The sequence below is a fragment of the Crassostrea angulata genome, chromosome 2 (assembly GCF_025612915.1).
Source record: "Crassostrea angulata isolate pt1a10 chromosome 2, ASM2561291v2, whole genome shotgun sequence".
Taxonomy (NCBI): Eukaryota; Metazoa; Mollusca; class Bivalvia; order Ostreida; family Ostreidae; genus Magallana; species Magallana angulata.
In genome coordinates, this window is record NC_069112.1 from 12,926,828 (window position 1) to 12,943,542 (window position 16,715).

General features: G+C 32.0%; 1 protein-coding gene across 1 annotated transcript in view; it reads left to right on the plus strand.

The window, feature by feature from the left end:
- The window catches only part of LOC128170782 (transmembrane GTPase Marf-like), a 45,994-nt gene extending 29,900 nt beyond the window's left edge, over positions 1 to 16,094 (plus strand). Inside the window, exons 5-9 of the mRNA XM_052836553.1 lie at positions 7,181 to 7,321; positions 7,843 to 8,067; positions 8,334 to 8,443; positions 14,474 to 14,615; positions 14,817 to 16,094. Of these exons, the coding sequence (XP_052692513.1) occupies positions 7,181 to 7,321; positions 7,843 to 8,067; positions 8,334 to 8,443; positions 14,474 to 14,615; positions 14,817 to 15,590 (1,392 nt within the window). The 3' untranslated portion in view covers positions 15,591 to 16,094. The remainder of the gene's footprint in view (positions 1 to 7,180; positions 7,322 to 7,842; positions 8,068 to 8,333; positions 8,444 to 14,473; positions 14,616 to 14,816) is intronic.
- Positions 16,095 to 16,715: the final 621 nt, after the last annotated feature.

The following is a 16,715-nucleotide window of genomic DNA, read 5'->3' on the forward strand; positions in this document are numbered from 1 at the left end:
TATTGCCCCTGAAAGTTTCGAACATTCAATAAAAACACAAATAACTTTTGAATCAATAATCATAGATACATCGGACCACTTGGTATTGAAGCGTCTACCATGTCAGATGAAAATGACATAAAGGTCAAATGTCAAGGTCAAGCAATAAAAAATTGCAAACTTAATCGTTTGACACTTTTTATAAATGAAGTAACGCAGAAAAAATACTTAATTCTATTGAAGCAATCTTATTTCAAACATAAAAAACAATGAGGTGGAAAGACCTCTAATTGCTCGAGAACAATTAGTCTACTAGTACTTTTTTTTTTCTTCTCTTTTTTTCCAGGGACAGCTTTTTTATTTTAAGAGATGTTGAAACAATTTTTCTTTATGTTATTGGCTTTTAAAAGTTATGGTACCAAATGACCCTTTACTTAATAACTCCCAGAACTTACAAAGTTATTGCCTTTGTGTACGAAAAGCTTGTTATCGCTACTCATCTGAAACCGTAAGAGATAGAAACCTGGAATTTTTACCAATGTCTTCAGTACACTTAGAGGGTTCTTCAATCTATTCATACCGAAAGGATCTGAGCTCCCCTTTTAGTAGTTATTGCCCCTGAAAGTATTTAAGTTTCCATATAATTACTTGCAAGTTTTTTATTATTTGACTTAGAGACTTCGGACCACTTGGGATGGAAGCGTCCACCTTGGCCGAACAAAAAAACATAAAGGTCAAAGGTCAAGGTCATTTAGAAATCCGTTAATTAATGATTTTTTAGAACTCTTTTGTTAAGGGTGTTAGAGAAAAACTTTTCATGGATGTAGTAGGACATCTTAAGACATTTTGAAATATAACCCCTTGGCTCCTTATTTTAAATAATAACAGAGTTATTGCCCTTATTGTACGAAAAGCTTGTTATCGCCACTTCTCTGAAACCATAAGAGAAAGAAACTTGGAACTTTTACCAATGTCTTCAGTACACTTTGAGGGTTCTTCAATCTATCATACCAAAAGGATCTGAGGCCCCCTTCTATTAATTATTGCACCTGAAAGTATTTACATTTCCATAAAATAACTTCTTACTTTTTTATTACTTATCAAAGAGACTTCGGACCACTTGGGATGGAAATGTTGCCCTTGGCCAAACAAAATAACATTAAGGTCGAAGATCAAGGCCATTGGGAAATCTCTAAACTAATGAGTTTTAGATCTCTTTTGTTAAGGGTGGTAGAGAAAAACTTTTTCAAGGATGTAGTAGGACATCATATGAAATTTCAAAATATAACCCATTGACCCTTACATTGTTACAATTATAGAGTTACTGCCCCTATTTACGAAAAGCTTGTTATCGCTACTCCTCATTAACCGTTAGAGATAGAGACTTAAAACTTTTACTAATGTATTCAGTACACTAAGATATTTCTTTAATCTATTCATACCGAGACGGCCCAAAGTCCCTTTCCAGCAGTTATTGCCCCTGAACGTTTCGAACATTCAATTAAAAAAAATACCTTTTGAGTCAATAATCATAGAGTCATCAGACCATTTGGTATTGAAACGTCTACCTTGTCAGATCAAAATGACATAAAGGTCAACGCGGCTATGTTAAGGCTGTCCGAAGCTAAATATATATCGAAAAATGATACTATTTTAATTATCGAAAAATGCTTTAACCGAGTGAGTTTCTTTAAACTTTTATTACATAAGTTAACAGTGACATCCAACACTATATTTGATGTATTTTTGTGACGTCATATATTTTTCTTAAGCACGTGACGGGTGTATTCTAACACGGTAAATAATCTATAAAAATCGCATCGGCACAAGTGAATAATGACATTGAATCAAAAATATTTTTATTAAAAATCCTTCGATAAGTAATGTATTTTGCAGTTCTTGCTGTGGGTTCATATTAATATTTCGTTTATTTGAAATATTGTCAAAACATTTCGCACCGCCATCGAAATTAGGCACATTTTTACCTTTTAGGCTCGATTTACACAAAATCGGGTCAATCGGTAGGTTTCCCCCAGCAAGATTCACAGTGGTACTTATTTTCTCTCCCGATTTCACGTAAAATATACTAAGATTGTTATTATCTTTCATTTGTGCAAAGCCGTTTTTTATATGCACATACATATCACCATTCATTAGATTACACGTAGCAGGGGGAGTCTCAAAACCATTAGTTTATGAATAGTTTTTTACCTATTACGAAGCTTTAAAACTGTTGATTTTTTATACTCCATATCGGTGATATTGAATTAAGTATCCCTAGTATTTACAACAGTGTCTATGTAAAGGAATGAAGCGGTTTTATTATGCACAATGAATATCACTTATTACGTTACGATACATTCCCTAAGAACGATAGAAAGGAATGCAGATCGTGACGTCAAAGTTAACTATGACGTCATATCTTATGAAGTACAGACAAGCGACTTTCTAAATATCGCTGTGAAATTAATCGGGCAGCCTTAACATAGCCGCGAAAGGTCAAGGTCAAGCAATAAAAAATTGCAAACTTAATCGTTGGACATTTTTTAATGAAGTAACGCAGAAAAATACTTTATTCTATTGAAGCAATCGTATTTCAAACATAAAAAACAATGAGGTGGAAAGACCTCTAATTGTTCGAGAACAATTAGTCTACTAGTTAGGTCTTTCCACCTTTCAGGTGAAAGACCTATTGTATTTCTTATGTTTTTTATTAGGTCTTTCCACCTTTCAGGTGAAAAACCTTTTGTTTTTCTTATGTTTTTTATTATTATTATTATTCTTATTTTTTTTCTTCTCTTTTTTTCCAGGGACAGCTTTTTTATTTCAAGAGATATTAAAACAATTTTTTCTTTATGTTATTGGCCATTAAAAGTTATGGTACCAAATGACCCTTTGCATGATAACTCCCAGAACTTACAAAGTTATTGCCCTTGTGTACGAAAAGCTTGTTATCGCTACTCCTCTGAAACCATAAGAGATAGAGACTTGGAACTTTTACCAATGTCTTCAGTACACTTAGAGGGTTCTTCAATCTACTAATACCGAAAGGATCCGAGACCCCCTTCTATCAGTTATTGCCCCTGAGAGTATTTGAATTTCCATAAAATCACTTCCAACTTTTTTATTATTTATCATAGAGACTTCGGACAGTTTGGGATGGAAGCGTCTACCTTGGCCAAACAAAATGACATAAAGGTCAAAGGTCAAGGTCATGAGGAAATCTGTAAATTAATGAGTTTTTAGATCTTTTTTGTTAAGGGGGGTAGAGAAAAACTTTTTCATGGATGTAATAGAACATCTTAAGACATTTTAAAATTTAGCCCCTTGGCTCATACCTTTGAATAATTACAGAGTTATTGCCCCTATTGTACGAAATGCTTGTTATCGCTACTCCTCTGAAACCATAAGAGATAGAAACTTGGAACTTTTACCAATGTCTTCAGTACACTTAGAGGGTTCTTCAATCTACTAATACCGAAAGGATCTGAGCCCCCCTTCTAGTAGTTATTGCCCCTGAAAATATTTACATTTCTATAAAATCACTTCCAACTTTTTTATTACTTATCATAGAGACGTCGGACCACTTGGGATGGAAGCGTCTACTTTGGCCAAACAAAATGACATAAAGGTCAAAGGTCAAGGTCATTTGGAAATCTCTTAATTAATGAGTTTTTGTATCTCTTTTGTTTAGGATGGTAGAGAAAAACTTTTTCATGGATGTAGTAGGACATCTTAAGACATTTCAAAATATAACCCTTTTACCCTTACCATGTAACAATTTTAGAGTTATTGCCCCTATTGTACAAAATGCTTGTTATCGCTACTCCTCATTAACCGTTAGAGATAGAGACTTGAAACATTTACTAATGTATTCAGTATACTTGGGCGCTTCTTCAATCTATTCATACCAACATGGTCCAAAGTCCCTTTCTAGCAGTTTTTGCCCCTGAAAGTTTCGAACATTCAATAAAAACACAAATAACTTTTGAATCAATAATCATAGATACATCGGACCACTTGGTATTAAAGCGTCTACCTTGTCAGATGAAAATGACATAAAGGTCAAAGGTCAAGGTCGTCAAGTAATAAAAAATTGCAAACTTAATCGTTTGACACTTTTTTTAATGAAGTAACGCAGAAAAAATACTTTATTCTATTGAAGCAATCTTATTTCAAACATAAAAAACAATGAGGTGGAAAGACCTCTAATTGTTCGAGAACAATTAGTCTACTAGTTATTCTTATTTTTTTTCTTCTCTTTTTTTCCAGGGACAGCTTTTTTAATTCAAAAGATATTGAAACATTTTTTTCTTTATGTTATTGGCCATTAAAAGTTATAGTACCAAATGACCCTTTGCTTGATAACTCTTAGAACTTACAAAGTTATTGCCCTTGTGTACGAAAAGCTTGTTATCGCTACTCCTCTGAAACCATAAGAGATAAAAACTTGGAACTTTTACCAATGTCTTTAGTACACTTGGAGGGTTCTTCAATCTACTAATACCGAAAGGATCCGAGACCCCCTTCTATCAGTTATTGCCCCTGAAAGTATTTCAATTTCCATAAAATCACTTCCAACTTTTTTATTATTTATCATAGAGCCAAACAAAATGACATAAAGGTCAAAGGTCAAGGTTATCTGAAAATCTCTTAATTAATGAGTTTTTAGATCTTTTTTGTTTAGTGTAATAAAGAAAAACTTTTTCATGGATGCAATAGGACATGTTAAGACATTTTAAAATATATCCCCTTGGCTCCTTCTTTTAAATAGTTACAGAGTTATTGCCCCTTTTGTACGAAAAGCTTGTTATCGCTACTCCTCTGAAACCATAAGAGATAGAAACTTGAAACTTTTACCAATGTCTTCAGTACACTTAAAGGGTTCTTCAATCTACTCATACCGAAAGGATCTGAGCCCCCCTTCTAGTAGTTATTGCCCCTGAGAGTATTTACATTTCTATAAAACCACTTCCAACTTTTTTATTACTTATCATAGAGACTTTGGACCACTTGGGATGGAAGCGTCTACCTTGGCCGAACAAAATGACATAAAGGTCAAAGGTCAAGGTCATCTTAAAATTTCTTAATTAATGAGTTTTTGTATCTCTTTTGTTTAGGGTGGTAGAGAAAAACTTTTTCATGGATGTAGTAGGACATCGTAAGACATTTCAAAATATCCCCATTTGACCCTTACCATGTAACAATTATAGAGTTGTTGCCCCTATTGTACAAAATGCTCGTTATCGCTACTCCTCATTAACCGTTAGAGATAGAAACTTGAAACTTTTACTAATGTATTCAGTATACTTAGACGCTTCTTCAGTCTACTCATACCGACAGGATCCAAAGTCCCTTTTTAGCAGTTATTTCCCCTGTTAGTTTCGAACATTCAATAAAAAACACAAATAACCTTTGAATCAATAATCATAAATACATCGGACCACTTGGTATTGAAGCGTCTACCTTGTCAGATGAAAATGACATAAAGGTCAAAGGTCAAGGTCAAGCAATAACAAATTGCAAACTTAATCGTTTGACACTTTTTTTTATGAAGTAACGCAGAAAAAATACTTAATTTTATTGAAGCAATCTTATTTCAAACATAAAAAACAATGAGGTGGAAAGACCTCTAATTGTTCGAGAACAATTAGTCTACTAGTTATTATTTTTTTTTCTTCTCTCTTTTTCCAGGGATAGCTTTTTCATTTCAAGAGATATTGAAACAACGTTTTATTTTTGTTATTGGCCATTAAAAGTTATGGTACCAAATGACCCTTTGCTTGATAACTCCCAGAACTTACACAGTTATTCCCCTTGTGTACTAAAAGCATGTTATTGCTACTCCTCTGAAACCATAAGAGATAGAAACGTATAACTTTTACCAATGTCTTCAGTACACTTAGAGGGTTCTTTAATCTATTCATACCGTAAGAATCTGAGCCCCCCTTTTAGTAGTTATTGCCCCTGAAAGTATTTACATTTCCATAAAATTACTTCCAATTTTTTTTAAATTTGTCAAAGAGACTTCGGACCACTTGGGATGGAAGCGTCTACGTTGGCCGAACAAAATGACATAAAGGTCAAAGGTCAAGGTCATCTGAAAATCCGTTAATTAATGCGTTTTTAGATCTTTTTTGTTTAGTGTAGTAGAGAATTTTTTTTATCATGGATGTAATAGGACACCTTAAGATATTTTAAAATATAGCCCCTTAGCTTCTTCCTTTAAATAGTTACAGAGTTAATTGCCCCTGTTGTACAAAATGATTGTTATCGCTACTCCTCTGAAACCATAAGAGATAGAAACTTGGAACTTTTACCATTGTCTTCAGTACACTTAGAGGGCTCTTCAATTTATTCATACCGAAAGAATCTGAGCCCCCCCCCCTTCTAGCAATTATTGCTCCTGAAAGTATTTACATTTCTACAAAATCACGTCCAACTTTTTTTACTATCTATCATAGAGAGTTAAGACCACTTTGAATAGAAGCGTCTACTTTGGCCGAACAAAATGACATAAAGGTGAAAGGTTAAGGTCATTAGGAAGTCTGTTAATTAATGAATTTTCATATCATTTGATATAAAGAATTATAGTAAGGATTTCAATTCTTGCTGGATTGCGCAATAAGGTATTCACTTGGGTCAGCCAGTTATCACATCAAGTCCTGTGGTTACTCAAGTGGAACTTGCTTTTGCAGTCAACTCATTCATTTTGTAACAGACAGCTAGCCTGTAGAACACTCTCTTCTATTGTTAGGTTTACTGTTTATATGATTGTGTAAAGAATATTCACTTGGCTCAGTTTTGTTCGTAGTACTTGGGAAAAAATTCAGAAAAGTAATTCATTAAATGTTTCAGATATATACAACATGTAATCTTCACGAAATGGCTTAAAAATAAAAAAAAAATCTCTTTAAAAATCATTTATCATTTTATGGCTTTGTTGTTTTTCCATTTTATAGTACAACATGTATTAAAGGTATGAAATTTTTTTGTAGACCTTATTGAGCAATCTAGCAATTCATTAGAAGTCTTAAGGTGGAAAGACCTCTAATTGTTCGAGAACAATTAGCCTACTAGTTTTACATTGATTTTGTAAAGAAACATTTTAGTAAATGATTTTTAGAATATTCATTTTATTATATTCAATATTTTATATAAGGATCAAAATTATCTGAAATAAAACTATTTACATAAACAGGCAAACACAATCCTTGTTGACACACCAGGCATTGGTGGATCAGGAGAAGTCACACACAAACTCAAAGAATACCTTCCTAATGCATTATGTTTTATCTTTGTAATAAATGCATCAAGTGCTGGTGGAATGCAAGAAGACAGGGTACAAATCATTCATAGTTTTTTTGTTGTTGTTCATTTTACACGTATGTTTACTTGCTGATAACTTAAATTCTTAACATTTCGAGTATTTATCAACCATTAAAAATAATAAACTAAATTTGAAACACGCTTTTAGTACAAAGAAAACTTAATCAACCTTACAACGTAGTAATTTCGCGTATTTTTGTGATATCTATAAAAATGCTATTTGTGGACACATCAAATTTTATCACACCTTTTTAATCATTATTATTTCTGTTTACATATCAAATGATTTTCTCTTCCACTTACTGTATTACTGGATTTAAATTTGAATTTTAAAAAATGTCAAAATATAGATTTCAAAGGCAATTTTTTTCAATATAATTACTGATATAAATGTGATTTAGTTATGGTGTAGTCAATTGATATAAATGAGTTTAAAATGAATCAAAAATTTTATTTGCTACCTTTAAATTGTTTTCCATTGGTTAACATAGATTCATTAATGTTGTTAAAAAAAATTGGGATCTTGTTTTTCAGCTTCCGGAAATATTGAACGAAATAGCCAACCTCGTTTTGAGATCTGACATGCCATGTTTTCATCCAGAAAGCGTAATTTTTCTCACAAACAAATGGGATCTAGTTGCGCTTCAGGTTGAGGAAGAAACGGAAATGGCTCAAGTCTGGGAAACGCTGAAGACTGGTCTTCGGAAAAGATGGCCAAGAGTTAGGGAGGAACATATTTTTCGATTAAACTTTAAAGAAGTAATGTTTTTTAATTATATTATGCTTCTGCTATGTAACCTTCACTGCATAAACGATAATTATTTGTAGTATCTATTAATATCATGTAAATTAACTCACAATACACGGATTCTAAAAACAAACGACAGGAAAATACTTCCCCATTTATCTTAACAAAATATCCGTAAATGCAATCCATTAAGAAAGTACGCTAACTCTGATGCTTGGTTTGTTGATAATATTGTGTTGGCTGGATTGAAAACAGCAATATTTAATTTATTGTTAAGGTATCAAGAGGGAAAAAAAACGCATCAACAAAAACGTTCAAGGATTTCCTAAATGTGTTGGAGGCTATGTCAAAAAGGGCAAAAAAAATACGAATTTTGCAACATTTGAGGTTTGTCTACCTTTTTTACAAATTGTACATTCTATATTTGTGTTTGGACAACTTTGCAAACAGTTAAACGTTTAACGTATGTAACCTTACAAGTAGCCGCTGTTTACAAAAAATAAAAATTTGATAAAGCTACATGTATCATTTTTGATACCTTTTATATCAAATCGGATGGCAATTATCAATGATTCACTAACAGATGGTTACTACATATATATATTAAAATGTGTGTCTTTTATTAATATAAAAAAAAACCTGTATATTTGATGATGTAGTCCTTTTGAACTTCATAAAATTAGACACGTTTATTATCTACAATGTACAAAATATATTAATCATTAACAAACTGTAGATAATAGATTTATGGACTTCGGTGGGATTTGTATTAAAATACTTTTTTATAAGAAACAACTAAAGACCGATCAATTTTGAATAAAAACGTTTTCAATAACTTCTCAAATGTTTTGAAAATATCTAGAAAGAAATTATTTTTGGGATCAGACTTAATTTTTTTAATTAGACTTTAACGCTAATATATAGATGTGGCAAATTGTTAAGAATTTATTCTGAGTTTATTCAGTTCAAACATCTTTGATGGTATCTAGCATTTTTTAACCGTGTTTTCCATAGGAAAAATTCCGCTGTATGAAATAATGACGATGGGGGGCTCCTGCCAAAAGGGTACCCTTATTGTACGGATAACTCCTAATATTTAAAATACATGTAGAAGGTTGTTGTTATGCAAATCAATTGTATATATATGGAATATTGCAAAATATTACATAAAAGGTAGCATGTTTCTCTGAATTGGAAGACTAGTGTTAATCGTCCAGGGATGGCAACTGATATATGGATACGGTTCATATAAAAAGGAAACATTGCATACATAGAGATACAATACGCCATCAATTTAAGCATTTTTGAGTATGACGTATGATGTAAACTGAATGATGTAAACTGAATTTTAGAAGTTTACATTCCATTTTTAAGAAACATTATGATATTGAACATTCAATTTAAGAATAAAACATCATTGAAATTTAATTTTTGTAATGTAAAACAAAAACCATTTTTCTATTTCATTGAAAGCTTTTTCTTCCCGCTTTTTAGCTCACCTGAGCTGAAAAATCATGTGAGCGGCTCTGTTCAAACTCTATCTGGTGTCTGTCTGTCTTTTTGTCCCTCCGTCTAAACATTTTAATTCTTTTACATTTGTTCTCCAGAGCAAGGCCTTTTACAAAGTATCATTGTGTTAAGAATGTTTCAATTTGTGAAAATAAAGAGAAGGTGCACAATCTAGGGGATATAAACAATCTCGGGTAGGGTAGTTCCAAGGTTCTTAAGATCATGATCCCTCACAGGATAAAACTCGACTGAATGATAACTGAACGGTCTGAAAATATGACTGAACAGCACAAAAATTCATTCACTCACCTTTCCATCACCTTTCAATTGACTAAAATGCAGGAATTTATCCTTTGCCCGGGGGTAGGGTGAGGCAACAATTTTGAGGGGGGGGGGTCTAATTCTTACATGCGAGTATATATTGAAATGTTTTAAAAGTCTTCTCAGAAATCGTGTGGCCGGAAATGTTGTTAATCGTTTGAAAGCATCTCCAACTAAGGAAAATTCAAGTTTGTTCAAATAATGATCCAAGTGGTAGGTTAGGGCCAAAGTTGGTAGTAAAATATTTATACCGGAATATATAGAAAAAAATCTTTAAAATCTTTAAAAATCCTTTTCTCAGGAACCGATTGGCCAGAGAAGTAACTTGTGTTTATCCCAAGGAAGTGTAGGTTAAAATTTTATCAAATCATTATCCCGGAGATAAAATAATACCTCAATGGAGGGGGGGGGTTTCAAAGGAATATATAGGTAAAAATCTTTTAAAATCCTCTAAGAAAGTATTTGTCTAGAAAATCTGTTACTTTAGTGTGTTCGGTTAGTGTTAATTAAAAGAAAATGGGCGTTCAAGATAGTAAGTTTACAGGATTCATCGACACGAAGCAACTGGGATTTAAATGTCTATAACCTCAAAGCGCTACAGGGTTGTACAAAAATTGATTACTTAAATTTTGGAATGTATTATTTTTCAGGAACCACGACTATTTTAAATTGTAAAAAATAATTTTGAACAAGACAATTAGGGATGAATCGATTAATAATTAATTTGATATTGTATATTACAATAATATATTAGTATAGGAAAAATGTACATTATGTAATTATCAGAGTTCAAAACGACATGTTACATTAACGTAATTTTATATCAATATAATAGTTAAAACTGATGTAACATCAAACATTTTACTGAGACTCCTCTCCAGAATCAATCTCAAATACTACATCTGCCGTGTCGCATAGAGATGGCGTATACATTTCAGGGTTTGCCGTGTAGTTTTGAAGACGAGCAAAGGAACGGTACAATATGACAGAGCGGTTATGGGCACAACAACTGACTGTTTTAGATCCTCCTTTACACTCCCAGAACAATCCCGTCACACCTTCTCTGCTGTACTTAACCCATATATTATAGAGTTTTCTAAAGGTATCCCTAGACTGTATTCTGACATGCAATAAACCAGATTTCTCGCAGGACACGTCAATTTTATAGTCCCCGTCTCAAACTTTTGAAGAAATGCAGGCATGTGCATTTTAAAACCAAGCTCATTTAAGAAGGAATAGCATCTCTGAAACCGCAATCTACTACCAAAACATCGTCATCTTTGAGGAAATCCATGATGTTGTCAGAATTTGATGTAATTATTTGGTTGATATTTGAGGCATCACCGCTATATTTGCCATTGGATAGGTATGGGCACATTACATCAACAATATAGCCATCAGTAAAGGTTATATCAAATTTCCCTATTCAAGGGTTCTATTCTTATGCATGGAGTATGATAGCCTTAAAACTAAAAATGATATGCTAAACTTTTTCTTAATGAACACTTATTTACCACCCATAACGAGGATAAATGTGTCGAATATTGGATCACTAAAAAACTGTTTTGCAATATCCGTTGTGTGATCATTCAAAATTGTGTCACGTGATAAATGACTGAACTCCAAGTGTAAAATAACAAAGCCACGTGCTAGCGCTGTCCGCGTCTGTTGAATTATACGTGCTACGACGATTGTTAAACCCCAAAAAGAGTGGCAATAAAGTATTAGACAATCCACCTATCATTTTAATCAGGGAAATGCCAATTGCGTTTCTTACTGCTCTGTCTTTTGTGTTACGCATATAGATGTGACATGTTGATTGAGGTCGAAACATTGATCTATTGACACACTTAACAAGGTTTTGTAATCTTCATTAGATAGCAACTGGTTATCAAATGACTTTCGGCGACTTTGATATGTAGATACAACTTTTCTTTAATCATAAATTAACACAATTTCATCAGAGTTTAAAGAAGTGGGGTTTTTTCCTGAACACTAATGTATGAAGATGTTTTGATGGTTTAATGAAATTGCCGGTTAGATGGAGACGGCAGCATCGGGCACCAAGTTGTACAAAAATTCCAAAATCAATAGAAAGCCATTCTTGCTTGTTTGGGAACGCATATCAAGGAGCCCGTTTTTCTACAAATAATGCAGCTTTCATTATACTTTCCAGCTGTCTCAATTTTGCAAACTGGTGCTCTATCTTCATTTGGAGTACCCTTTACTGGTACAAAGTATTTTTGATTAAAAGTCTTCATGTGTCATTTCCTCTCGTTCAAAGAACCTTTGCAATGTTAACACTAACTTGCCGCTTTCTTTTTCCCGTAAGTTATCTTTTACAAACAAAACTCCTATACTTTTCCGGTGAAACCATTGTTAACGTGTATACAAGTCAGAAAACAAAGAGGTAAACGCGTTTAAATTCGAAGACAAGTCAATAGTTTAGAAATGGTGTCAAACTTTCGAAAACGGTATACCATAGCTAGGAATGCCAATAAAATATATTTTCAAAAACACTAATAATAAATCAATTAAAAGATAGAGAAAAACAAATATTGGTAAAAGGAAATACTAGCAGGATTCCAACTCAAAACACTTATGAGCCGTGTTTCATAAAGCCTACACGGATTAAGTGTGTTATAGAAGACTTAATAACCAAGCAATATAAAGAGTTATTTAACACGACATTTTCACATCTTCTCAGTTAGTTTATTTTCATCCTAAATAACTTATTGTATCATCTCAGGATTATCTCTATTTTTTAAAAGCAACACATTCTATGTTGAAATATATAATCTTTACACTTTTAAATCTATTGATAGAAGACCATGAAACACTGAAATGATTTTAAAACAGCTGTAAATGAACATGATTATGTGTAAATTGCGTCGTGTTGCTTAATTCAGACCCATAATTTGATAAAACTAACTGCATTTCAAGCATTTTTCATCAATTTCGTTACCGTAAAGGAACCAAATAACGATTATTCTATAATGAATGTGCACAACTAATCTATGAATTTTAACTATTCCTCTCTGCCTAAGTTCCTGCTGAATGTACATCTTATGCGTCTACTTTCTTTGTCAAAATTATGATCTTCAGGAGTAGAGTTTGGCCACTTTGGTGGGGGTCCAATTTTCAAAAGAAAAAAAAATTATGCATGAAACGTTTATATGATTTTACATATATGCAATAATTTTGGCACATTTGTGAATATTTTATATTGTGTAGAGTCCGGTCGAACCCGCATGCTATGCATCGATTGTAAAGAAAGCAGACTTTAGAAAAAGTAGCGAAAAAAACGTACACATGTTTATTTGTAATTTGTCTGATCATTTCAACCTTTATTTAAAGCGATGTCAAAGTCGTAATACAATCATACCCGTCTCGTCGTCAGGGGTGAAATTTAACATGAGGCGAAATAACGCGATACCTTTTAACATCGTTTAATGTCGTTTGTTTTGTTAGCAAATTTTGTACGACTTTTTCTTCATTGAAATTTGGCATAATTGACGGGTAAAACTACTGCAATGTCTATTTTTATACATATACTAAGTATAGCCATCGTTTAAAAGCGTGCATAAAATTTGATATAAAATCGGACCAAGCAGCTTTAAAAGTTTGATGTAGGTTTATAATCTGCAATGCTCAATACGTTACATGACTATAGAATAATCCTGTTTCAAAGGAGCTTTATGATAAACATAAGAATACACAGATTTTTTTATATATATACAGAATTTTTTATACTACATTTTTCAGACATTTTGTATATGACTCCAAAACAACTAATTTTATTAAGTATATTATCACTCAGAACGTGGCCTAAATATAAAGTTAAAAAAAGGTGTTCCAACATCTATAACATCCATGAACATAACGTATAAGCTTTTTTAATGACATCATTTGCGTAATTTGAAGAAAAAAAATATTATAAGGGAAATCGAAATATTTATAATGAAAGTTTTGTTCTATTTTAAACTATAATATATATATATATATATATATATATATATATATATATATATATATATATATATATATATATATATATATATATATATATATATATATATATATATATATATATATTTATATATATATATAAATATATATCCGGGAAAAAAAATTAACTTTAAACTGTGGATTCATATAAATTCGTGGACGCCAGTTTCTTAGGATTTTTTTTTTTCATGTATTCTATTATCTCTACTGAAAGAAATATTACTTAATGACCTTAATTTATTACATCGTGGAGGATGTTTATCCGTGGATGAGAGGTACCGTCAAATTCTAGGAAATTCTAGGAAATTTGAGCCGTCACTAAATTTTCTAATAATTCCACAGTAATTTACAGTGTAAACTCTAAACCTTTACAACTTCAAATGACATTTTCCATCAGAAATGGCTCCATGTATCTAGCTCTTGGTTAATTATAAGATATAGAACACTTCAAGCGTTCACTACTATACATTGTTGTATTATCATTTGTTTACTTTTTCTTAAATAATCCTTTCAGTTGGTTCTTACAATCATAATAAATTATGCAAAAGAAAAAAATGTAATTTGTACTGTATATTGCAGGTTTCTACAAACAATATTGAGAAACATGTCAAAAGGGTTAGATGCGAGAATAGAACTAGTGAATAAGAGCGAGGCCGAACAATCATTGCTGATTAAAGAGCACCAAGAAAAAGTAGAAAGGTTAACTGAGGAGTGCAGTCAGGTATATTTTGGATAATTAATTTACTCTAAAAGATTAGAAAGCCAAATATGTACACATATCTGTTTAAATGTCCGATTTTATTGAAAAGGCTAAACCTTTTATGTTAATTTTTGAGAGAGAGAGAGAGAACGAGAGAGAGAGAGATGGGAATAGCACAATGCATATGGTCTTTCTAATGTAGCTAATTGATTTTACATTTAGTTCAGAAAAGACTACCTTAAGAAAACCAAAGACACAATTCAAATCATCATACAAGAATGTGAAGGATTTATGTCAACACCTACAGGCAAATATGAAATATTGAATCCAAAAGGTCGAAGACCTATTTCTCAAGTCGATTGGAATAAAACAGATTTTGAAAAAGAAATTCGTACTAGGGTCGATTTATATGCTGTTGAATATTTGCAATCGGATCATGTTTTAGAAAAGTTCAGAAAAATAGTTGATGAAATAAACGGTTTCCGCAAAAAAATAATATCAAATATTGAAAAAATGGAAAGTGAATGGGCGAAATTAAGACCCAACGTTGAAGAAAATAAAGAAAAAGAGTCATCAACCTATCTTATAAAATTTGGCCTACTCACCTCTCCAGTTTGGATGACTGCGCTCGTTTTTGGCTTTGGTCTTCCTGTTGCTGTTTTTAGTGGTATTGTTTTTGCTGTAAGCTCGTTTTTGGGCTGGGCGAGAAAGACGTCAAAAGAAATAGACGATGAATATAAAAAATGCATAAAGACAGTTCCAGAAAGAATGCGATCTCTTCTTGAACAAAACTGTGAATCAAATATCAGCACAATGATAGAAAAGGTTACAAAAGAACTGATTCAAATTATTGAAGCACTAAAAGAAAGATTAGATCAGATAACGGAAAAGCGCAGTCAAATTCTAGCCAATGAAGTAGTACTTCACAGTCTCGATGCAAAGATAAGTACGATGGAGAAATGTGTTACAAAATTAAGAAAAGATCTAAATTCTTAAAGAAAATATGAATCATACACATAATGACATTTCAAATGGATGGTATACGTTTGAAAATGTAAACATGTATCACGCTGTTTGGATATTATAAAGCTTTGCACGCACGACTGAATAACTTTTGGACAGACTTTTACTATTGCACCTATCTATCTATCTATATATCTATCTATCTATCTATCTATCTATCTATCTATCTATCTATCTATCTATCTATCTATCTATCTATCTATCTTTCTTTCGAAAATCGAATGTATTGATTTCGTCAATATCATTTTGTTGATGTTTTATTTAATTTTGATTTATGAATGTTCATTTGTAACATTAAGACGGGAAATGATTGCACTGATTATTTTAATTTATTCATGCTTTACTGCATTTATGATTTTATCTTATCAATATATTATGTTCAGCTGAATTGTTTTTGTATTGACTCAAAATTTATTTATTTTGAACTTACATTTTAACTTATGGTTAAACGGTGTGACATGAACGTATAAAAGTAATGCTTTTATGGGATACTTTCCTACTGATCATTGTTTAGATTATTTATGTCAATTCATGATTGATGAGGATAAAAATTGGGTTGAATTAAAAAAAATGATTTTTTTCAAATAAAAAAAAACCCGAAATTGATCCAACTTGAAAATTTATAATTTCACAATATTACATTTGCTGGGGTAATGTGACAAATGTTAATATTATACATATTAGAGAGGTTGAGATTTAAAACGTGTAGAGGTACGCGTACGTGTATTAAAACAAACGTACACGTACACGTTTTTGTAATTTATCAGTTGAGATTTCTTAACTTGTAGGATACATATGTGTACGTAAATCGACGCAGTTTTGTGACATGAATTGATTTAGTTAATTCCAAATAAATGGTAAATTTCTTATCAATTTTCATGCAAATGAAGTTTAAAAATCTATATAATGTATCACAAGAATACATTCACTCATCTATAAGATTTTATTTGTTCTAAAAAGCTACACGTTTGTACTTACGTGTAGACGACACTCTACAAGTTTAGAGAACGTGTAGAAACCATGTCGTCACAAAAACTGATGACGTAATACGCGAAGAATTTAGGTGAGTCCCCTAGTTCACGTACACGTACCCGTACA